The sequence below is a fragment of the Anas platyrhynchos genome, chromosome 1 (assembly GCF_047663525.1).
Source record: "Anas platyrhynchos isolate ZD024472 breed Pekin duck chromosome 1, IASCAAS_PekinDuck_T2T, whole genome shotgun sequence".
Taxonomy (NCBI): domain Eukaryota; kingdom Metazoa; phylum Chordata; class Aves; order Anseriformes; family Anatidae; genus Anas; species Anas platyrhynchos.
The window spans coordinates 53,996,618-54,017,983 of NC_092587.1; the positions used below are offsets into that span (position 1 = coordinate 53,996,618).

General features: G+C 53.5%; 2 protein-coding genes and 1 non-coding gene across 4 annotated transcripts; 2 read left to right on the forward strand and 1 right to left on the reverse strand.

Annotated features, from left to right (window-relative positions):
• Positions 1 to 1,283: 1,283 nt before the first annotated feature.
• On the reverse strand, positions 1,284 to 11,504 carry SYNGR1 (synaptogyrin 1). Of its 2 annotated transcripts, none has more exons than XM_027450920.3 (4): positions 11,330 to 11,504; positions 4,765 to 5,002; positions 4,035 to 4,180; positions 1,284 to 1,669 (listed from the first exon to the last, which is right to left on the reverse strand). In XM_027450920.3, the coding sequence occupies exons 1-4, from the start codon at positions 11,426 to 11,428 to the stop codon at positions 1,451 to 1,453; spliced, it is 702 nt and encodes a 233-aa protein (XP_027306721.1). In that variant the 5' UTR covers positions 11,429 to 11,504; the 3' UTR covers positions 1,284 to 1,450. The 2 variants fall into 2 exon arrangements, with proteins under 2 accessions (XP_027306721.1, XP_027306725.1); XM_027450924.3 differs by having other exon boundaries at positions 1,326 to 2,358.
• A 3,351-nt stretch (positions 11,505 to 14,855) lies between these two features.
• On the forward strand, positions 14,856 to 20,881 carry RPL3 (ribosomal protein L3). The gene is made up of 10 exons (XM_027450864.3): positions 14,856 to 14,994; positions 15,719 to 15,911; positions 16,543 to 16,711; positions 17,575 to 17,710; positions 18,181 to 18,367; positions 18,770 to 18,930; positions 19,213 to 19,314; positions 19,800 to 19,895; positions 20,166 to 20,285; positions 20,765 to 20,881. Exons 1-10 carry the CDS (start codon positions 14,992 to 14,994, stop codon positions 20,807 to 20,809), a joined length of 1,212 nt encoding a protein of 403 aa, XP_027306665.3. The 5' UTR covers positions 14,856 to 14,991; the 3' UTR covers positions 20,810 to 20,881.
• Positions 18,473 to 18,565, forward strand: LOC113842491 (small nucleolar RNA U83B). Its single transcript, XR_003495026.1, has one exon. It is a non-coding gene; the product is annotated as a small nucleolar RNA U83B (small nucleolar RNA).
• Positions 20,882 to 21,366: the final 485 nt, after the last annotated feature.

A 21,366-nucleotide genomic window follows, 5' to 3' on the forward strand; every position in this document is an offset into this window, starting at 1 on the left:
GCAGGCCATGTGCCCGCATCCCATCCTCTTGGCTCCAAGGGATGCTACAGGGAATGGGCCAAACGCTCAGGTGAAGCACCTGTAGATGCTAGAGCTGCTTGATGCTAGAGCTGCTCCTGATCTCTGCTACATGGGTCAACGTTGCATGGACCACGGTGGCTGCTCAGGGGATAGAGCTCCTCAGGACATACCCCATTACTTGTGCTCTGAGAGGTCTGTGCAGAAAACTGCCCGTCGGGCTATTGCTCGGTTATTTCCCTTTAGGCACAGACATTAATTTTATCCCGGAATAAACAGCCTGCTTCCGGAGCTGTGTCTTGACTTGAAGCAAAATCATGAGGAGTGTGGAGTACTGTCCCTACGAGCTCTATCCGAGAGGCACTACTGCCACCTAGGTGAGGCTTGAAAGACTTACCAGATGCTGCAGAAGGAGCACGAAGGTATAATAAATGCAAAATACAGCAGGAGCAGCCTTCAGAGAGCCCGGTCTGGCACAAACCAACTTTGCAAGGATGGAGGAAGACCCTCCACTGCTCGGTGACCCCCCAGTGTGACAGCAGCCACGTTTCTTTCTAGGGGGTCCTGCTCCATTCCCCTGTGCTCGAGGTGGTGCCAGAGGAAGGGAGGAGGCTGCAGCAGCACCCAGGGAATGAAACTGGCTTCCTTCTCCTCCTCCTGCCCAGGTGAAACGGCAAACAGATGAGGGGAAACACACCTCCACCTTAACCCAAAGGGAAGGAGCAGCTCTCACGGCACTGCCCCTCTGCTCTGCTCTCTCAAGCCTTGCTTTCATCAACAGCAAAATCTACAAAAAGCTGCATTTTTTTTGGATTGTACCCGCAAATATTCCTCTTGCCCTTCCCGTTTTCTCTCTTTGCGCTCCCTCCCCTCTCCCGCTCCCCCCCGAACCCTCTGAAAATAAAGCATTTCCCCACTCAAATGGAAGGGCACCCTCGCCCCTCCATGCAGCCCCCCCTCCACCCTCGCACGCCTGCATGCCAGCTCTCAGCCTGCCCCCCTTCCACCCTCCCCTCCCTGAGCCAACAGGCCCTCGGGCCCAATTCGGACGCTCCCGCATCTCCTGCAGCATGGAGCAGCATCGCCTCGCCTAGGAACACCTCTTCCCTTCCACCCCCAGCATCCTTCCCCCCTGCCCCACTGAAGGAGGGAGAGGAGCAAAGGGGGGGACCTGCCTCGGTGACAGATTTTGGGACGTGTTGGTGCTGGCCGGTAGTTCTGGGGGGAGGAGAGGGAAGAGGCGATGGGGAACCCTTTTTCTTTAAAAAAAAAAATAATACAATAAATAAAAACAGATGACCCAGAAGGCTGGAGCATAGCTGAGAGCCACCTCTTGTGCCGCTACGCACGTGTCTGGTTTGTGCCTCGGCTTGCTGCCGGCAGTGGGAAAGGGGGCAGAAGGGAAAGGGGCCAGGGAAGGGGCATCGGCGGCTCAGTAGTTCTGCGTTTGGTACCCCTGTGTCTCGGTGTCGAAAGCATCTGCCGGAGGAGGCTGCTGGTACGTCCCCACCGCGTCCGTAGCATCCTCCTCGTTCGTGTAGGGAGCGTAAGGCATGCCGGAGTCCTGGCTGGGGTCCATGTAGTCCTGGGAGAAGAGGGCCGAGTCGGCGCCCAGCCGGAAGCGCTGATACGCCAGGAACGCCTGGCCCACCTTCAAGGGGGGACGGGGAGAGACGGGAAGCAGAGAGGGGACGGGAGAAAGAGAGAGGGGAACGTACCGAGAGAGAGAAACAAACAAAAGGAGGGTTAGTAGTGGTTACGGGTTAGTGCGCGACGCCTGTCCAGGTTCAGGCTGCCCTGCGTAAGGCACCAGCTCCGTGGCAAGGAGAAGAGGGACAAGCTGCAACGGGGTGGCCAGCAGGGAGCCTGGGCATGGGGCTCAGCATCGCAGACCCCAACAGGCATGTCTCGTCTTCCCAGAGCATCCCCGACAGAGTTGATCGGTTTGGCAGGTCATGAACTGCCCCACGGGGAAGAGTTTGGGGAATGAGGGCTGGGAGGAATGGAGAAGATACAGTGGTGGGGGCAGAAGGCATCTCCTGGCTGAAATATTAGGTCTGAGCAGTCATCAAAAGAAAGGCACAAGTGTTACACAGCATTAGTTCGGGTGAGGGAGAGAAGGGGCAGAGGAGGAACACACGAACAAACGCCCATGGTCAGAGCGTTGGAGCCGACTGCTCGACAGCCTCCTTCATCTGCACCCCTTGTCCCTGCCCCCAGGCTCGCCACCAGTGAAGGGCACTATGGCAGCAAGGACGGGGAGTTGGGGAACAGCGTGTTGTATTCCTCCTGAAAAGTAATGTCCCTGAGTCGCCGGAAACCCAGAAAGGTGAGGAAGCCCTGTGAGGAGAGAGAGAGGTGTGGGGAGGAGAGTCAGTAAGAAAGAACAAACCAGAGCATTTGACTGAAATTAAGAAAAACAAAACAAAACAAAACACTTTGTGCTGGAGCTCAAGGGACACCGCTGCTTGCCCTTGGCAGCACTTGAGCAAGGGGCTTGGCTTGTGGGGGGGGTCACGGTGCTGCCCCTGGTCCCTGCTGTCATTTTGGCTGGTGCTCAGCGTTTAGCAGCCCCCCTCCCTCTCTGACAGCTTCGTTGCCTTTTGGCACCCTTCCTACCAGCCCTTGCCCAACACAGGAGATAAAGCTACGAGGACTCGGTGCTTTCAGAGATGGGATGAGAATTGCAGGGGGGATTTATATTGAATGGGGAACAAGGGATTGCCGGGAAAGGGAAGTCTAAAAAGCCTGCAGTCATCTTCTGAAAAAGCCATTCCTGAGTGGAGCTGCAGTCATGGATGCAGCCTGCTTCCCCAGAGCTGGGAGGGATGTGGCCGCAGCCTCTTGTGGCCACCAAGCAATTTTCATGCGATGGGATGAAGAAGGGAGAGCGCTGAACCCCTGTTCTGAAGCTCCCTTCTCTGCTTAGCATCGATGAGCTGAAAGGGCTGTTAAAATCCTTTCATGTGCGGGGAAATGATGCCTGGGGAGGCTGGCTTGCACAAGGTCATCCTGGAGGTTTGTCAAGGACACTCTTGACTGGAGTCTCTGTGAGGTCTCCTTCCACATACGTTCTGGTTTCCTTGCTTCCCAGGTGTATTGGGTTTACGTGGCAAGGGTTTGGTAGTGGGGGGCTGCAGGGGTGGCTTCTGTGAGCAGAGCCCAGCAGCTGCCCCATGTCAGGGCAGAGACAGCTCCAGACAGCTCCAAAAGGGACCCACTGCTGGCCAGAGCCAAGCCAGAGAAAGACGCTGGTTGGGCCTCTGGGAGAGCAGATTTAAGGAAGGGGGAAACAAATCTGCTGTGAGACAGCAGCTGGGAGAGAGGAGTGAGAAATGTGAGAGAAGCAGCCCTGCAGGCACCAAGGTCATGCAGCAGGAGGGCAGGAGGTGCTCCAGGCACACAGCAGCAGCTCCCCTACGGCCTGTGGAGAGGCCCCTGGTGGAGCAGGCTGTCCCCCTGCAGCCCATGGGTCCCCCATGGAGCAGATCTCCACGCTGCAGCCCCCCCATGGGTGGAGGAGCCCCCGGTGGAGCAGGTGGATGTGGCCTGGAGGAGGCTGCGGCCCGTGGAGAGCCCCCGCAGGAGCAGGGGTCTGGGGGGAGCTGCTGCCTGTGGGGGACCTGTGCTGGAGCAGTTTGCTCCTGGGGGATGGATGGACCCCATGGTACTAGTTCTCTCTGCTCTAACCTACTAGCAGTAGGTAATAAATTATATTAATTTTCCCATGCTGAGTCTGTCTTGCCCACGACAGCTCTTGGTGAGTGATCTCCCTGTCCTATCTCAACCCATGAGGCGTTTACTGTCATATTTTCTGTCCCTGTTCCTTTTGGGACGGGGAGTGATAGAGCAGCATGGCAGAGCCATCAGTGTGAAACCACCACACCAGGTTTCCCTTTCAGCAACCTCTCCTCCTGCTTTTCCTTCTGGGATCCCAGAGCCACCCACCTCCCATTCCCCACAGGCTAACACGCTGCAGAGGACGCTTGATCCGATGTCACGGCTTCTCTACTCACCCAGGTGAAGATGGAGAAGAAGGAGAAGGTGATGGCTGCTCGGGCTGCATCCCCTCCCTCGTTCATCGGGTTGTCCTCTGCTTTGGAAGCTTGCCACTGGTTGGTCAGAAAGCAGAAGCCAACGAACCACAGGAATGCCCAAAAGGCTGGGATGGGCCACCAGCAGCACGCCAAAGGGGAAGGGGAGAGAGATCAAGAAGGCATGTAAGGGCAAATCACAAACACATCGCGTTTCTCTGGAAACTGCAACCCGACGAGACCCACCAGTGCACTGCAGGCTGGGCCAAATTCAGCCTGTGCAGGCTTTCTAAGCTCAGTGAGCAGGTTCACAGACACCTAAACCATCAAGGTGACGATGGGTGCCTGCAGAAGGTACCTCAGGAGAGTCAGCGGGAGGAGGTTTTGTTTGCTTGTGCTTGGATTGATCACAGGACCTGCATTTGGCTCTCAGTACAAGAGCAACCACCACAGCTTCACGACCCTGTCCTGCAAGGACGAGTGAAGAGCAGCTCCTTCCAAGGGAGCCGCAGGAGGAGCAGCCAGCCTGCAGGCGCACAACTGGCCTCTGCTTAGCTCAGCAGCGATGAAAGCCCTTATCCTGAGGAAAGCTGCTGAGATATCCTCAATATTGGGGACAGGGGATGGGAAAGGGGCTCGGTAGCAGGGAGCTGGGCGTCCAGGTTGGCACCTGGTGGGGAGGAGCAGAGCAGCGCCGTGCCAGGAAGCTCACCCGAGACACCGATGTCGGAGAGCACTGCCTTCTTGCGGTCCTTGACGCTGCTGATCTGCGGGAAGTAGGCATCCAGAGCCAGGTAGAGAAGGCAGCTGAGGAAGGCGAGGACGCCCACGGTGATGCCATAGTTGCAGGCGTTGCGGTTGCGGTTGAAAATGCAGTGCTCCTGCGAGTCGTCCACGCGGTTCACGTACCCTTCATTGACGATGGAGCCAAACACCACGATGGAGAACACCTGGAGGGGGAAAGAGGTGGGAGGCACATCAGGGCGAGCCCCCTCTGGACCAGCTCCTGCAAGCGTGGCCGCTCTCCACCAGCATCACTCCTGTCCCACAGCCTCGCCTGGACCGTGGCCTTGGGGAGTTGTATTTTATTTTGGAGGATTAGCTCAAAATAGGGCACTTCTGGATGCATTTTTTTTTTTTTTTTCATCCATTTGACCCAAACAGATGTAAAGCAGCCTCAGCCCGGAGGAAGGGCGGCTTCCCGTGGACACATGGGGAGGTGACGTGGGGTGTGAATTCGGATAAGGCTTTGGCGCGGGCGCCTGCGTGCAGGAGCTACCAGCAGCAGCAATCTGCTTACTTTGCACTTTTCCTCCTACCCACTCCTTTCCCTTCTAGGAAGTCATTGTTTCCACCACGCATTTGTTCTCCAATTTTATCCATGAAGCTGCCGAGCTCTTTTCCCCATTCGCCCTCCCACAGCCCCAGCTCCTCCTGCTGACCCGCTGGGCTCCCGCTTTCCCCACCCCCTTGCACATCTTCTGCCCCTCTGCTTGGGCTTTTTTACTTCTTTTTAAAAGCATTTTATCACCTCTTACAGCCATTTGGAAGATCTAACAGGATGGGTAGCTTCCCTCCTTCTCCTCTCTTCCCAGCTCACCACATCTCTTGCTCCCCTGCCCATTTACTGCCGGGATCAGCTTTTGCAAGATTTCTGCCTCTTGCACTCGCCGTCACCGCGGCTAACGCCAAAATCTGATCACAGCTGCAGGAGAAGGGCCCCCATCAGCACTCCCTACCTGCCGTGTGTTATTTTAAACCAGGCAGAATTAAGGATGAGGCCAGGTAGGAAGGCCCTAATCCACAGCTGCCAGTTTAATCTTCGCTCACCGACTTAGCCTTTGTCACCTGCCGCAAGGCCAGCCCTCTCTGACACGGCAAGCTCATTGTGGCAGAGAGGTATTTACGGCAGCCCCAGTCCTTCATCTCAACCAAACAGCAGCCGCAGGAGGAGGAGAGGAAGATGAAGGTGGCACTTGCAGGTTTTCCTTTGCAGGGCATCTCGAGACTCTTGGAGGATGCCCCAGTCCCACAGTCCATAGCTCTGCTGTTTGACTGAGAGCATCAAGAGCAACCCTGACAGCCCTCAACGGTGTCCACGTTTCAGCTGCCAAGCTCTAACACGTATCTACTGACTCCAGTATAATTTTTTCACTCAAAAGCTCATAATTTGGTCCCGCGTGTGTGGCTGATGTCGAGCGTGTTTTTGACACACCGCTGCAGTCCAACAGAGCTGGGAGGTGGTGCCCCTAAGCATCGGGACTGTATGGGTTCTCTGAAAGTCAGAAAGAGGTTTTAAAGATAGGAGATAAAACAGCTGGTTTCCCCTCCTCTTCCTCCTCCTTGAAAATCAAAATTGATCACACTTTGCTCAAACTGCCCATGAAAAACACAAGCCGATAAAAACCTCTTACGCCCAAAGCAAAGGTCTGGTCCTCGAGATTTCAGTTTGAGTGGTTTAGGAAGGCAGCAAGTCGCAGGCAGTTACACGCAGGGTCTTTCAGCAGGAGGTCTCCCGCAGTTAATGGCAGGCTGGGCTGTACGTGCTGTATTCCTCCGACCTACCGGAGGGCCAAGAGACTGCTCAAAGTGCTGCCAGGGCTGACACTGCCACCTGAAACACCCTCCTGATATTGAGGTTACAAAGCGGCTGCCTGGCTTTCTGCAGCCTTAGATGGAAAGCAGGGCTTCACTTGGAAGAGGAGAAATAGCCTCAAAAGAGGCTTAGCCTGCTGTTCATTTTTGCTTCAGGGCTCAATAATGGTAAAGTGTCGACTCCCTGAGTCAGGTCAAGCCTTGCAACACTCCGTATTGAGTCTCTGCTTGCTCATTTTGGGATGAGTGAACTTCTGCAACAGCCTCCCCCCGGAGACGCCTCTGGTTACTCTGTTCCTACCATGATACACGTCCTCTCTGGGCTCTTATCTCCTGGTTTGCCGCTGACCTGGAAGGGCTCTCACCGAGCACAAGCAGCAGAATAATTCCTTTTCGCCTCTGTCCCTTCACACCTGCCTGCATCAGCACTTCCTAAAGGAACAGTTGAGTGCCCAAGACCAGAGGGACACCCCCACCCCCCGAAATTTCCCAGCAGGAGGCTGAACTGCTGAATATTTAACCCGCAGCAGCACAGCGCTCTTGTTGGGGACCTCTCCCCTGCTCCTTCCCTGTGCGTGGTCACGACAACCAGGCAGGCGTTTTGCTTTTGGGGTGGCCTCATTTCTTCGGTGAGGCTGTTCAAGAAACTCGACGGGGCTTAAAGTAACCAGATTTTTAGGTTGGGCAGGTTTCCTTAGGCCTCCGGGAGCAACACCAGCCGGGCAGGTGTGACAGCTCTTTGGAGGTGCCCGTTCGTGTGTTTTAACTGAGGCACCTGGAGAAGCTGAAAAAAAAATGAACGTAATGCTAGGGCACTGTGGGACGAGGCGGGGGGAGGCTGAGAGTTTTCCTGCCCCGCTTTCCCAGGGGCTGTTACAGGGGTGTGAAGGCTTACAACGTGCCAAGCGGACAGAAAACCACATCCCCCCCCATGAAAGACTTCTTTTTTCTGGCCCCAGAAATCTGCTCCGGCCAGGCACAAACTCCTGAGCATCATGTGAGGTCCCCAGCGCGCTGCCCATCCCCAGCCCCGGGCATCATGTGATGGGCCTCCGGGCGCTGTGCTAGGATTTTCCTGCACCTCCTCCCAGGAATTTGCCATAAGTCCTTCCCTAAAATCCCCACCAGGGCCTTTTATCAGGGATGAGGCTGCTTTGGCTTGCGGCCGTGGGCTCTGCTGCCCTGCCTGCTTCCTCTCCCCCTCCCCAGCCCCTCCGGTTTATTCCATTAGGGAAAGGAAACGGTTTGGGGACATAATATGGCTTGCAGGACTTCAAATCAAATCCATCTCGGGCAGAAGGAGGCAATAACCTCTCCTGTGCCTGATCTGGCAGCAACCAGGAATAAATCTATTTAAAAATGCGAGGACAAGGGAGATATCAAATGCCGGCCTGGCAGAGATGAGGGGGTTTTCATTTGCGTTCAGCCGCGGTTTCTGGAAAGCTTTGGAGAGCCCTGCACAGCCCTGGATTATTATTATCATCATCATCATCGTTAAATCTCCGTGTGTTTAGCTCATTTTGAAGAAAACACACAGCTTTTGGGACGCGTGGGACCAGCAGCTGGGAAGCAGGAGGCCTCTGTTTGTCCCCCGCTGCTGGCACTGCACGCACAGCGCTGTCCTGACGAGCCCTGACCCTGGGGCATCCCCCCCGTGCTGGCAGGGGGGGCTCAGCCCTAAATTCCCCCAAAACGGGTGGTGTTAACCCCCAGCCCCTTTCCCTGGCTGCCAGCCACGTGGCACCGGCTTCCCCGGGGCTGAGCTGGAGCAGGTGATGCGGGGAGGGGGAGAGGCTCCACATCTCTAATTCCTGCATCCTTAATTCCTGCCCTGGGATCCCCAGCAGGCTCTCCTCCCCAGCCAGCTCTTTTTCACGCCCGGCTTGGCAGCAATTAACCCTTCTGCTGCCCACGTTTGGGAGCTCCAAGGTCTTTCCTGGACATGTCAGGCTGGGCACAGCACAACCTGCTGCGCCCAGCCCCGAAGCGCACCAGGGCTGTGTGCATCCACTGCCTGCCCTCTCCCACCAGCACCGACCCCAAAAAGCCTCAGTGGAGCTTAAAAAGGGGTCCCCATGCGAAGGGGACCTCGTGAGGAGCCATGCCTGGAGCTTGGCTCAGAGCAGAGGCCACTTTCCTTTTATCACTTGCCAACACCACGCAGCCACTGACCAAAAAGCACGTGAAGGAGAGGAGGCAGAGGGCACGAGCTGCTGCGGACCCTCAAAGCCGGGAATTTCAGCGGCAGGGACAGCCCCAGGCCCTCCGAAGCACCAAAGCACTGCCTGGATCAGGCTGCAAGCCCCGTGGGCACGAGCCAGCTTTGCTGCCCGCTGGTAAAATGCCATACGCACTCGGGTTTCGGGACTGTCTTCTAAAACACGGCGTGGCTCCAGCACAAGGTCATTGCCTCGGGAAGCCACCGTAAAGATATTCTGCTCTTAATGAAAGCTCGTCACATGCAGCCGGCCAAAAGGAGTCTCCGGCTAGCCACGGCGAGGCGAAAGGCACGTGAGATGTGAGGAGGCATCAAAGCGTTTCCATTAGGTCCTGGGGTGGGAAGGGAAGGCTCCTGGGACAGCACGGCGAGGACAAGCCCTTCGTCGACAGAAGGGTTCAGCTCGTGGGCTAAGTGCGGATGCGCTCGCCGCCTGTAAATGCACCCGGGGGAGAAGAGCAGGGAGGGAGCAGCACCATTGAAACTGAAGGGCATAAGAGCATGGAAAGAAATGGGTAAAAAAAACCAGCCGTGAATAGATTTGCCCTGATGGCCCCGAGCATCTCAGCATCTGAAATCTCTCCCAGGGGGAGTGAGAAGGGCGGAACAACCACGAACCATTATTTTTTTTTGAGCAAAGTTCAGCTGATTTATGGAAGGGGCCATAAGGGCCCCTTGTGACAGCCTGAGACGGGACTTCAACACCCATCAGGACCTTTATGGGACTCAAGTTTTGAGGAAAAAAAAAAAAATCATGACTAAATATTTGGGGGCAGCCTCCCCTGGCTGTGGGGAGGGAGGGGTGCACAGCAGGAGAGACCAGACGAAACCAGTGGAAAAGCACAGGGAGGAACCTGTTGTTGGGGTGAAAAAAGGTGAACGCCGGGTCCCTTGGTGACCTGCAGCAGTTCCAGCTCCTACATCAGGACACGAGTTCCCACAGGTCCATCCCACAGCACCTGGGGTAAATCCCAATCTGTCCTCTGTCAAGGTCAGACCCACAGAGATGGGGAAACACCGTGGGGTGGCAGGGACAGGCTGGTCCCCGGGATGTGCTCCTTGCTGGGGGGACCTGGGGAGCACGGGGCTGAGCTCAGAGGGTGACCCGACAGCACCTGAGATACTCTGGAACAGAGCAGGTGCCCCCCCCCCAAAAAAAAATAAATAAAAAAAATCCATATTTCCTGCTCTCTCTCTGCCTCACCTTTGGGAAGCCAGAACCCTGCAGTGCTCGAATGAAGTCACAGAGGAGGGGAATAAAAAAAGAAAAAATAAGAAAGGAAAAAGAAGACAGAGAGGGAGAAAGAGGAAATTCTGTCCCAGAGATTAGAGGCAGGCGAGCCTTTGTAGGTCACCCCGCGTCCATCACCCTCGCTCTGCCCGCTCGGGGAAGGGGGTCAGGCGTCCCCCTGTAAACAAGCCCAGACAGACAGACAGACGGACGGATGGACAGATGGACAGACCACCCCCGAAACGTTAATCCCATCCCCAGCCATCTAACAGCTCTCCGGCCACCCTCGAGTCACGACCCCCGCGGACAGACGGACGGACGGACAGACGGACGGCACCCCCCGCGGCCACCTTCCCTTCAATCCCCCATTCCCCTCGCGCCGCTCGCTGCATTTTATTTTTATTTTTATTTTATTTTTTCCCATTTCAGGCAGCTCGCGCCTCCCCCTCCGGTGCGCATGTGTCCCCCGGCTCCCTCTCCCTGCCCTCCCTCCCCTGCTCCCGGCCCAGACCTCAATCTCTCCCGCGCCGGCTGCCCGCCACAGCTCGCTCCCTTAATCCCAATGACCTTCTTGTGGGGACGTGCTGGTGTAGGGCGGGATGGGGGGCAAACATTGCAGGGAAAAGCAAGACAGGGAAGCGCAGAGACCCCCAGCAGCTCACCCAGGCACCGCCAAGCCCCGCACGCCCTGCGGCATCACCCCAGGGGTGAGACCCCAAAGCTCTCCTTGCTATATCAGGGATGTAGGGAGGGCTGCGTGCACGCACCGATGCGATACACGCGCGTGGATGTGTTATATATGGAAATATGGCCACAGGAGATAGCCAAACACCCATAGCCCTGGATGTGTGTGCAGGGGGAGGTGTGCGGGGAGGCGCAGCGGTGCGTACCCCCATAGGTGCAGGCAGCGGATAGCTCATGGATAATATTATAGCACCACGCAGAGAGCCGTCCCAGTGGGAATAATGGGATATATTACGCAATGTACAGCACAGGCAGCGATTTAGAGGATCTAGCATATGGGAAGGGTATTGTATAGCGAGAGAATAGGGGTATATATATATATAACCTATATATATGGATATATATAGGTGTGCATGTGCAGGGGGGGTGAGCACCGTGCCGCCTGCCAGCCCTGCAGCCTGGAGAGGGGGGGGGGGTCTCCCCCGAGCCCGTCCCGTTCCCAACCCGTTCCCAGCCCCGTTCCCATCCCGGTCCCCACGCCGGGCTCACCCAGGAGAGGAGCCGCAGCAAGGTGTGCGGCTGCCGGAGGAAGGCCTGCGGGTCGAAGGCGCCGCCGGCTTTCCCCGCTCCGAAGGCGCCCCCGTCCATGGCGGGGCCGTGCCGAGCCGCGCCGAGCCGAGCCGGGCAGCGCCGCGCCCGCGGGCACGAGCCGGGCGCGTTCACGCCGCCGCCGCGGGGGCGCGCCGCGCGGGAGCGCTCCCCCTTCCCTCCCCTCCTCCCCCTCCATGTGTTTTTTTTTTTTTTTTTTGTATTTTTATTTATTTATTTATTTATTTATTTATTTTCAGTGGGAGGTGGTGCAGGGCGCGTGGGTGAGGCTGCGGAGCATCCCCGGTGGCTCCCATCCTGTGGTCCCACGTGTGACCGCGTTACTGGCACGACCCCACTGATATTTGGGGTTTGAGGCTCTCCGGTTGATGCTCCCCAAAGGAGGCACCCAGCTGGCTCCAGCCCGGGAGTGCAGAGCGCACGGCAGCCCCCATCCCAAGGGGCCAGGGTGAGGTTTGGGGATGCTCCAAGGGGCACCTAGGGGACGTTGCATCCTCCAGCGAGGTTCCCACACTGTGGTTTCCATCCTGAAGAAGCGATTAGGTGAGGAACATCACGTCGGGGTGACATCTGAGGCTGCCTGGTGTTGAGACCAGCTTGGGCACGGCCAAAGCCCAGCTTTGCTCCACACCACCAGGCAAACCATGGGATGTCTCTGGCTCCTTATTGCTAAAAAACTGAGCTCAAAGGCTGACAAAGCAACACAACCAGCAGGTTGCAGACCGGTTCCGTGGGGAACGTGCTCAGCTCGCTCCGGCACCTCTTCGTCCTGCCCAAGCTTGAATTTGTTTTATTGGCAGTCTGTGACCCAGCCCTGCGACGCCAGAGCCAAGTGTAGGAGCTAGAGGCAAGCCTAGGGGAGATAAATGAGCAATTAAAGCCCAGCCTTTGGTTGCCCAATAGCAATAGCTGTGAGCAGCTATTGCTCCTTGTCGTGGGGCAGGTTGGGGACAGACAGAGGATGGACAGTCCCACTTCACATCCTACTTCACATGTTCGGGAAGACGAGCTGCATGGCCAGACCCTCAGCCCTTCTGCCCCACATTCAGGCAGGCAATGAAATATCCTTCTCACAAAACATCCGTAAGGGGCCTCCAAACAGAGCATCCCCCTTTTTTTTTCTTTCACACTAGATGCATAAGTTGCCTTCCTGCACTGAACACCTTAGCTCTCAGCTACACCTGCACAGCTGGCAGCGGGATTTGGCTCTGTCGGAAGGTGTTTGCTTCAACTATTTCATTAATGTTTGCAGTAACTTGATACAGTCATAACGTGCAGCCCTTCCACTGCACCGATCAGCATCCCAGCGGTGGGAATTCGGATGGCTTTGTGTGCTGTAGGGAGGAGGTGTCCGGCCCTGGGGACACTGCCAGCACAGGGCTTTGCCCTGATCTCCCCACAGTGCCAAGGGCCTCCTGGATGCTCCCAGCTGTGCTGGTTTATCGTCCACCTGGCTAGGTGTCCTCCTGAATCTCTCAAATATGTAAAAAGCGTGAAAACCACAAACAAACTGACTTTTATTACTTTAATTAGTGACTGGCTCCTGCTGTCTGTGTATCCCTCAGGATTAAAAAAGGAAACTCCAATGGATGCCAGGGCTCTGCTTGCTGACACTGAGGGAAAGTGCTACAACCCCGCACTGGGGCTCAGAGACGCTTCAGGGCATGTCTCAGCTGGAGTCGTGTGTCAAATCAGTTATCCTGCAATGGCACTCACGCAATTTCAGGTCTAGAGAAGTCTGAGAGAGTTTCTTTGGTCTGGTCCTATCCGATTTCCTTGTGCCAAAGGAAGGAGAGTGAATAATTTATCTGCCGTCCTTCAGCTCCCCCCCTGCTCAGGTTTCATCTCTGCTTCGCCCCTATGCTAAAGAGATGTTTCTGTGCAAGCTCCTGCGTAAGCAAGCCACGGACATGAGCAGATCCAGCATCAACCCGTGACAGAGCTTGTCTTCGTGGTGCTTATTGCTATGCCGAGAGCGGTTGTACGTGGAGCAAGAGAAATAACGCGTGAATAGCATAACTGACAAGATCTCCGACAGGTTCCACCATAAGTCTTATTTTTGGTTTCCTTGTCACAGCATAACTTTATCACTTACATTGCTGTTATTGTTTATTATTAATTCGGCAGCAATCCAGAGGGGCCCTAATTGAATTTGGAGCTGTGTTGTACCAAGCACCGTGGAAAGAGACAGTGGGACACAGTCCCTGAAGAACACGCAATCCGCTTGAGAACGTGTCCCTGCAAGAAATAATTCATTTGATGTCTTTTGATGTTTTGAGATATGCATATAAGCAAAACAGATGCCAATGTTAGCAGTAAAACCTATTTTAGCTTATTAATTTTTAAATAGTGTGTTTTCATTTCTTTGTTGTTACCGTGTTTTTTCACGTTGTCTAATATCTTTTTTAAAGTGAAGATTTGTCAAGCATCTTTTGAGTTATTACAGTTCCCGATGACTATGGAGCTTTTTAATAAAAACAGCTACATATTATGTCAGGATTTTCTGCTGAGGCATGCATTCACTCACAGCTTTGAGTAAGAATATTGTGGTTTTTTTTGTAGAAAGAAAAAAAAAAGAGAAGGTTGACTGCAGTGCTACACACTCTCTAGCACTATGTACATCTGAAAGATGACACTGGGATATTGTACTGGACAACGTAATAAATGACACAACCAAAGAATTATGTAAGAAGTTGCATGTGTTTTATTATGTACCCCCCATTAATTTTGTTTTCTTAAGACTAAAGGATAACGTTGCCTGTTATTACTTGGAAGTGTATGCACTTACACTTTCAAGAAAGGCATTTAATAGGTAATATTTTCGTGGTTCCATCTCAGAAGCTTCATTCCAGGAAAGATTTAATTGTTTCAATGCACTTTCTCTTACCTAAGGCCTTCAGTGTTGGTTGCCCAGCACATTCAGCACATGGCACTAAGGAAGACAACCAAATGCATCCTAAACTAATTCACAAAATTCAGCCAATTCAGATTTCTGATCTGGCTAGCCAAACTTGACGATGTTGTGACAACCGTGGGCAGCTTTCTGTAAGCAGAGCCGAGCCCGCCTCTGCCTTGGTCCTTCCACTCTAGTTTAGGTTGGCAGACAACTTAAAAAACAGGAACGTAGTGAGGCACCCACTGATACCTACCGTGTGTTTTCCTTCAGCTATAAGCACGTTTTGGTGTTGCTTATAGTGGTATTTTTAAATTTTGTTTGTCTTTTTTGAAAAAATCTTTGTATTGTATGCTGAGTATGCTTGAGGAGACTGCAAACAGCGCTGTGCCCGCTGCCTCAGGTTTTTGTGCCACCTGCGGCTGCCACCCTCAATGCCAGGCGAGGAGCAGGGGACTCATGGCAGTGCTGTCCCCACCCCAAACCCTACGGGGATGGGTGGCCGAGCTCAGATGTCCCCTCAGGGGGGCGACAAAGCGGGTCCCCCATCCCCCTATGCTACCATGCCCAAAATGGCCGCCGGTCCCTCCCCCGCCGCCATTTTGCTCCCGCACTCGCGAGAGCCCGGCCCCATGGCGGGGGGCGGGCCGCCTACAAGTAGGGCTGGCGGGGGAGTGGCCCGGCCCTTCCGGCGCGGCGCGGGGACGAGATGGTGGGTGCCGATGGCGGCCCGCAGGGGCCTGGCCGCACCATCCGCCGACTTCGCCGCCATCCCGGCCCCGGCAGCCTCCCGGCTGCCATCCCGCTGCGCCTCTGCTCCTCAGCGAGGCGGCGCCGGGCTCATTTTGGGGCCGGGGGGCGGCGGGGGGCGCTGATGGGGGAAATGGTTTGGGATGGCTCCAGAGCCGCTCTGCTTAGCGCGGCTTCTGTGGGGATTCCTTCTGAAAGGGCTTCCTCCATTGCTGCTTGTCGCGCTGCTTTTAACGGGGGGATTCTGCTTAAACTGAGGTGGGAGGGGGGCTGCGTGTTACCCACGGGGAATTATTAAGTCTTTGTGGGGCTTTTATTGAAATATTGTAAGGTTATTTGTGCTTCTTTATCCCTAGACTACAGGGTGTACTGAAATCCGTGTGGTGTCCTGTGACCACGTTATAGCACGTGTGTCTCCATAGCGAGTCCGTGGTTTCTTAAAATGAGCCTGAAACAGGACATTGAGGAAACTAGGAAAAGCGTAGTTAAGGAATAAAAACTATATTCTAATATTATAATGGATTTCAGAAGCCAAGCAGTTGATACTGAGAAGAATTTTAAGAATGTAAAAAGTCTTTCACTATATATAGTTTTCACTAAAGATAAGAGCTGGCAGCTGGCCCTCAGATGGGGTTAAGTGAATCCTTGAAGCAGGCATTAAATATTTATTTTCTTTTTTTTTCCAGTCTCACCGCAAGTTCTCAGCTCCCAGGCATGGGTCTCTGGGCTTCCTGCCCCGCAAGCGCAGTAGCAGGCACAGGGGCAAGGTGAAGAGCTTCCCCAAAGATGACCCCAGCAAGCCTGTCCACCTCACTGCTTTCCTGGGGTACAAAGCTGGGATGACCCACATTGTCCGCGAAGTTGACAGGCCTGGATCCAGTACGTATTGATGTTCCTCTCGTGGAGGAAGATGTTCTCTTACAAGTGATGAAAGATGGCCTTTTAGGTCATAGGTAGCTATGGATTTTAATTCTAGATAGATAGACTTCAGTCAATTCAAAGCATTTCTTGAGTGGGCGGGCAGGCTATAAAGCACCCCAAAATCCTCCTGTTACCATATACAGCATGAATGATGTCCCAGCAGCAGGACTTTGGGAGTGGAAGTCTTATTAATGGTCCTCTTGACATGTGCAGTGACTTGCACAGGAGCATGATGTCTTGCTTTATCTGCACTCAGAATATGTGCGATGACCTCTTCTCTATGGGTAGACATGAGTAGATCACTTTTGGTGTTCCCTTGCTGATTGTCAAGTCCTGATTTAGTTCTGTTACTGGCTGCCGTCCATTTTGCTTATCAGGCTTTGTCTGCAGCCCACTGAGCCTGCCTCTAGTTTCTTCAAGGCTCTAAATTACCACTTTCAGCAGGTCGTTTTGCCATGCATCATCTTTGCCTTTGTGAAAAGAATTTGAGGCACGTAACCTTTCATCTGAAGGATTTGAGAGCAAGGAGGAGCAGAAGGTGCTTAACAGCTGATGCTGGTTTTGACATGTTGTATTTGTCTTCTTCCAGAGGTGAACAAGAAGGAGGTGGTAGAGGCAGTCACTATAGTAGAGACTCCTCCCATGGTCATCGTAGGTGTCGTGGGCTATGTGGAGACCCCCCGTGGTCTCCGCAGCTTCAAGACCATCTTTGCGGAGCACATCAGCGATGAGTGTAAGCGGCGCTTCTACAAGAACTGGTAAGAGAGCAGGACTTTTGCCTCACGACTGAACTTTTTTTTTTTTTTTTATCTGGGTTGCAAGTTAATTTAGTGCAGCTTTTCTGCAGTTAAAGTTTGGCCTCCGTGACCTGGCCTAAAAGCATGCCACGCTAGAGCAGTGTTTCTGGGAAGATGACAGCTTAGTGTTAGTGTCATTCTAGACGAGGGGGTGACAGTGTTGGCTTTTGCCTGAGCTCTCCCCAGCAGGCTACACGTGATGATAACTTCGACGGGCGGACATAAGGAAATCGCCTCTGGCGCTTGTTGATGAGCGTCGAGTCCTGACTGTGGCCTTGTTTGCTCAGGAAAGGGGAAGACGAGTGTTAGTTCTGATTGCCGTTCCAGGCACTGTTGTTGTGGTCCAAACATGCACGTTTGCCTGAGCGCGGCTCCAGCGTGTCTCGAGCCTGCAGCCTGTTTATGAACTTGGCAGGCCGAGAAGACGTCAGAGCAGCGCAATAATTCTCGCGGGTGTTACAGTGACGACCTGTCAGGCATAGCTCAGGCTTCCAAGGGTGTTGTGCAGCTGATAGCTGATAGCATCTGACACAATGGCTTTAAAGATCTGTTACTCTGTTAATTGTTCAACATCTCTCTACAGTCTTTTGTCTTCTGTACTGTGAATATTAATGTGCTTTGGGATTCATGGCAGCTCCGCTCAGCGTTGGCAATCTTGCCTCTGCCTGATGAGCTCCAGGCTCCGCTTGCCAGTGGAAAAGATTCCTTAGAAGCTGGCAATGAGCCCAAAGCGGCGAAGGTGGCAGCTCCTTCCGCTCATCCCCCCCTCTGGGGGGGATTGATGAAGGGCTTAGCCAAACCTTGTCTCTGCTCTGCTCCTGAAGGCACAAGTCCAAGAAGAAGGCCTTCACCAAATACTGCAAGAAATGGCAAGATGAGGAGGGCAAAAAGCAGTTGGAGAAAGATTTCAATAGCATGAAGAAATACTGCCAGGTTATTAGAGTCATGGCTCACACTCAGGTAAGTGTCTGCAGGACCCAGGTACACAGTAGAAACAACGAAGGTTGCGAGCACAAGGCTTGCTTCACTTCAGTAGGGAGATTTCTGCCCACCTGGCAGTCTGGTGATAACTTGAGCACGTGAAAAGTGCCAGTAGTCCTCATTCTGCACACAGTGTGTGCTCAGTGTGGTTGAGTAGCCTTGAGGGCAGCTGTGGCCACTGCAGGAGGCAGCAATAGCGTGTCCCTAGCCGTCAATGCTCTGCCAGGTCTTTTTGGGGGTGTAATTCCATCTTGGAGTTGGCTATAAGTGATGTAAGGTGGCTATTTCGGACATGATTATTAAATACAAGTAACTTCCAGTGCCTAGACAAGAAGGGTACGTTCAGTTCCAAAAAAAAAAAAAAGATAAGGCCAGGATTAGAATGATTCTGGATAATTGATGCAAGGTTTGTCTTGAAGAGGAACTAAATTTCATCCTTTCTGTCCTAGATGCGCCTGCTTCCCCTGAGACAGAAAAAGTCTCACCTGATGGAGATCCAGGTGAACGGTGGCACTGTTGCTGAGAAAGTGGACTGGGCCCGGGAGAAGCTGGAGCAGCAGGTGCCTGTGTCAACTGTCTTTGGCCAGGATGAGATGATAGATGTCATCGGAGTCACCAAGGGCAAGGGGTACAAAGGTAACCACATGGAGGTTTTTTGTCATCAGGGCTCAATTGTTAATGAAATGCTGGCCTTTAGTTGCCACAAATGCGTGGCCCCAGAGCTGAGGAGGTGCTGCTGTCACAGTTCGGTGATGAGACCATGGAATAAGCGCTGGGCACAGCGCCTGACATCCGTGAGGAGTCATTCCATGCTGCCTTCCTTCTGAGAACACAATCCGGGGACAGCTGGGGAGGGCTGTGGGGAGCTGTGGGTGGGTTTGTCAAGCAAAGCAGGTAGTTCCTTGGGTGCTGGGTCTGGGTTTCCTTTCTGTTGCCCAGGGACAGCAGCTCAAAAGGTGTCTCAAGCTCCAGTTGAACATTTTAACGGCATCCCAGCTTGAGAAGGGTTAGCAACACTGTTCTGGTTTCCTCTTCCAGGTGTCACCAGCCGCTGGCACACCAAGAAGCTGCCCCGCAAGACTCACAGGGGGCTGCGCAAGGTGGCCTGTATCGGTGCGTGGCATCCTGCTCGCGTGGCCTTCTCCGTGGCCCGTGCTGGTCAGAAGGGCTATCACCATCGAACTGAAATCAATAAGAAGGTGAGGTGTGTGCCTCCGAGCTGCTGGAAAGGAACAGGAGCTGGCCAGGCTCACATACTGCAGGAGTGGGAATAAATGGAGAGTTTTGCTTTGGTGGCTTAGCTCTGTTGGCTTGAATGCCATTTTGGGGGCTGTAACCATAGCCACATACAACAGATAGCCATAAAATCCTTGTATGGCCACGTTATCAAGTGCAACAGATACTCTTCTCCATCCCAAACTAGAACTGTTTGTGTTCTGACTGATTCCTGACCCTTGTTCCTACTGTCCTTGTCATTTTAGATCTACAAGATTGGTCAGGGTTACCAAATCAAGGATGGAAAGCTGATCAAAAACAACGCATCAACTGATTATGACTTGTCTGACAAGAGCATCAACCCTCTGGTGAGTCCTCGCAGCTGCGTGGAGAGAGTGGCAGTTTTGGGAGGCAAATGGGCGTGGTATGAGATACGAAATGATTCAATGAACAGCTCTTGAGGAAAAAAGCTGCTGTGGGAGGTGGTGGTGCTGCTGCTGCTGAGTCATTCTTGGTACTGACTTGTGCAACTTGTGCTTACTGCATCTAGTATTTGGCAGCAGTTTAGAGGGATGTTACAAACCTAGGAACGATGCTCATGTAAATAAGGAATCGTTTAGCCAGGGAAGCAGTCTCTGCTGTTTCATCAGCCTCTTGGTGTTGCTGCTGCTCTCAGCAGAAGTCACACAGCAGCGAGAAACTTGGCTCAGGGAAAGGTAACAGAAGAAATGGGGACTTGAGTGAATGTAGGAATGGCCAAGACGCAGAAGCAGCACAGAAAATGGGGCAGTAAGCAAGCAGGGGCTCATGATCTCACCTTGTAGCACGCACTGACTGTCCTTTCCCTGCTCAGGGAGGCTTCGTCCACTACGGCGAGGTGACCAACGACTTCATCATGCTGAAGGGCTGTGTTGTTGGGACCAAGAAGAGGGTCCTAACCCTGCGCAAGGTGAGTTGTGCAGACAGACGCCTGTCAGGTGGGCTGGAACAGCTTGGAGCAGCTGCGCTGCCCCTGAGCCAGATGTCTGGGCTGTGGGGATTCGTGTAGCCAGACAGAGAGGCCTGAAAGACTGTTTGTGAACATGTGCTTATTATTAGCAAATGTGCCTTGTGCCAGGCAGCTGAAACATGAGTTTGGAGTGACTTAAGAGGTGTTACCCATGGGGGTGATGAGCAGAAAGGGTGCTGCTGCTGTGCTCACCTGCCATCTCTCTCGTAGTCCCTGCTTGTGCAGACCAAGCGTCGGGCCCTGGAGAAGATCGACCTGAAGTTCATTGACACAACTTCCAAATTCGGTCACGGCCGCTTCCAGACAGCCGAGGAAAAGAAGTCTTTCATGGTAAGAACACTTCTGAAATCTGGCATGATTCGGTGTTGCACTTTACACTATTTTTTTGGTTAATGGCAGTTTATAGCTCAGCCTTTGAGCTGCCCCAGGGCCAAGCTGTGCTGTGCTCTCAGTTTGTCACTTGGGGAAGGCAAATCTGCAGTCCTTGTGTCCTTTCTGTGTCACTTGTGTCCTTTCCATGTCATCCCGTACTCTGTGGATGCAGAGGAGCTTCCCCGCTAGGTGGCACCAACAATTCTCCACTAAAATTGAAGTCTTAATTCTTTGGCGCAGCCCCGGCTGTGCCAAGTTCAGCTTTCCACTGAAGCTGTGGGGTTGGGATTTGGGATTTGGAACAGATGGTGTCATTGAAGACTTATTTGTAGCAAGAGGAGAGAAATTAAGTAAAAATTGCAGCATTGTAATTGGGATGTGATGTGGTCATCAGTGTGCAATAGACTGCTGTTAACATAATTTATTCTCTCCTCCAGGGACCACTCAAGAAAGATCGCATTGCAAAAGAGGAGGCAGCTTAATGCGTGGAACTGTCTCGTGCTCTGCGGCCTGCGTGCTCTCAGACCAAAAAATAAAGATTTTAAAGAATTTCACTTTGTCACTGGGTTTATATATAGCCGCGTCAAGTCTGGTACTCTGCCTGCAGGCCTTATGCATGGGATCAGCCAAACCAAAGGATCAAATCTCCTTTGTCAACACCCAAATATTAACAGGGTTCCTACACTGACAGCTTCGTTCCCTACACTTCTCAGAGAGCAAAGGTGTGGGGGCAGAGTAAGGCGTTTATACGCGGCTGTGTGAAACAGCATTTCCATTTACTGAGGCATTTCATCTGCCCCAAATCCCCCTGAATCTTCCCTGTCCCTGCAGGTGTGGGTTCATTGCCTGGTGATAGGGAACGGGCTTGCTGGTGAGCAGGGTGACATTTTCATCCTGACACCAAGCATTTCAATGCAATGTGAGGAGGGAGAGCTGCGGGGGCTGCTGGTGTTGCATTACCGCCTGGCTGAAAATCCTCCCCCTGTGCTGTGGAGGCCGTCTGGCTGCTGCTCCCAGCTGAGTGTCCCGGTGTCTCCCA

What these genes read in the sequence shown, in the direction of transcription:
- RPL3 (XM_027450864.3), top strand. An exon ending in AGTTGACAGGCCTGGATCCA is followed by an intron (nt 15,912 to 16,542) that starts GTACGTATTGAT and finishes GTCTTCTTCCAG; the next exon opens with AGGTGAACAAGAAGGAGGTG. An exon ending in GAGTCATGGCTCACACTCAG is followed by an intron (nt 17,711 to 18,180) that starts GTAAGTGTCTGC and finishes TTTCTGTCCTAG; the next exon opens with ATGCGCCTGCTTCCCCTGAG.
- SYNGR1 (XM_027450920.3), bottom strand. Translation starts at nt 11,428, where the DNA reads ATGGACGGGGGCGCCTTCGGAGCGGGGAAAGCCGGCGGCGCCTTCGAC. An exon ending in TGCTGCGGCTCCTCTCCTGG is followed by an intron (nt 5,003 to 11,329) that starts GTGAGCCCGGCG and finishes TTCCCCCTCCAG; the next exon opens with GTGTTCTCCATCGTGGTGTT. An exon ending in TCTTCTCCATCTTCACCTGG is followed by an intron (nt 1,670 to 4,034) that starts GTGAGTAGAGAA and finishes CCCCCCTTGAAG; the next exon opens with GTGGGCCAGGCGTTCCTGGC.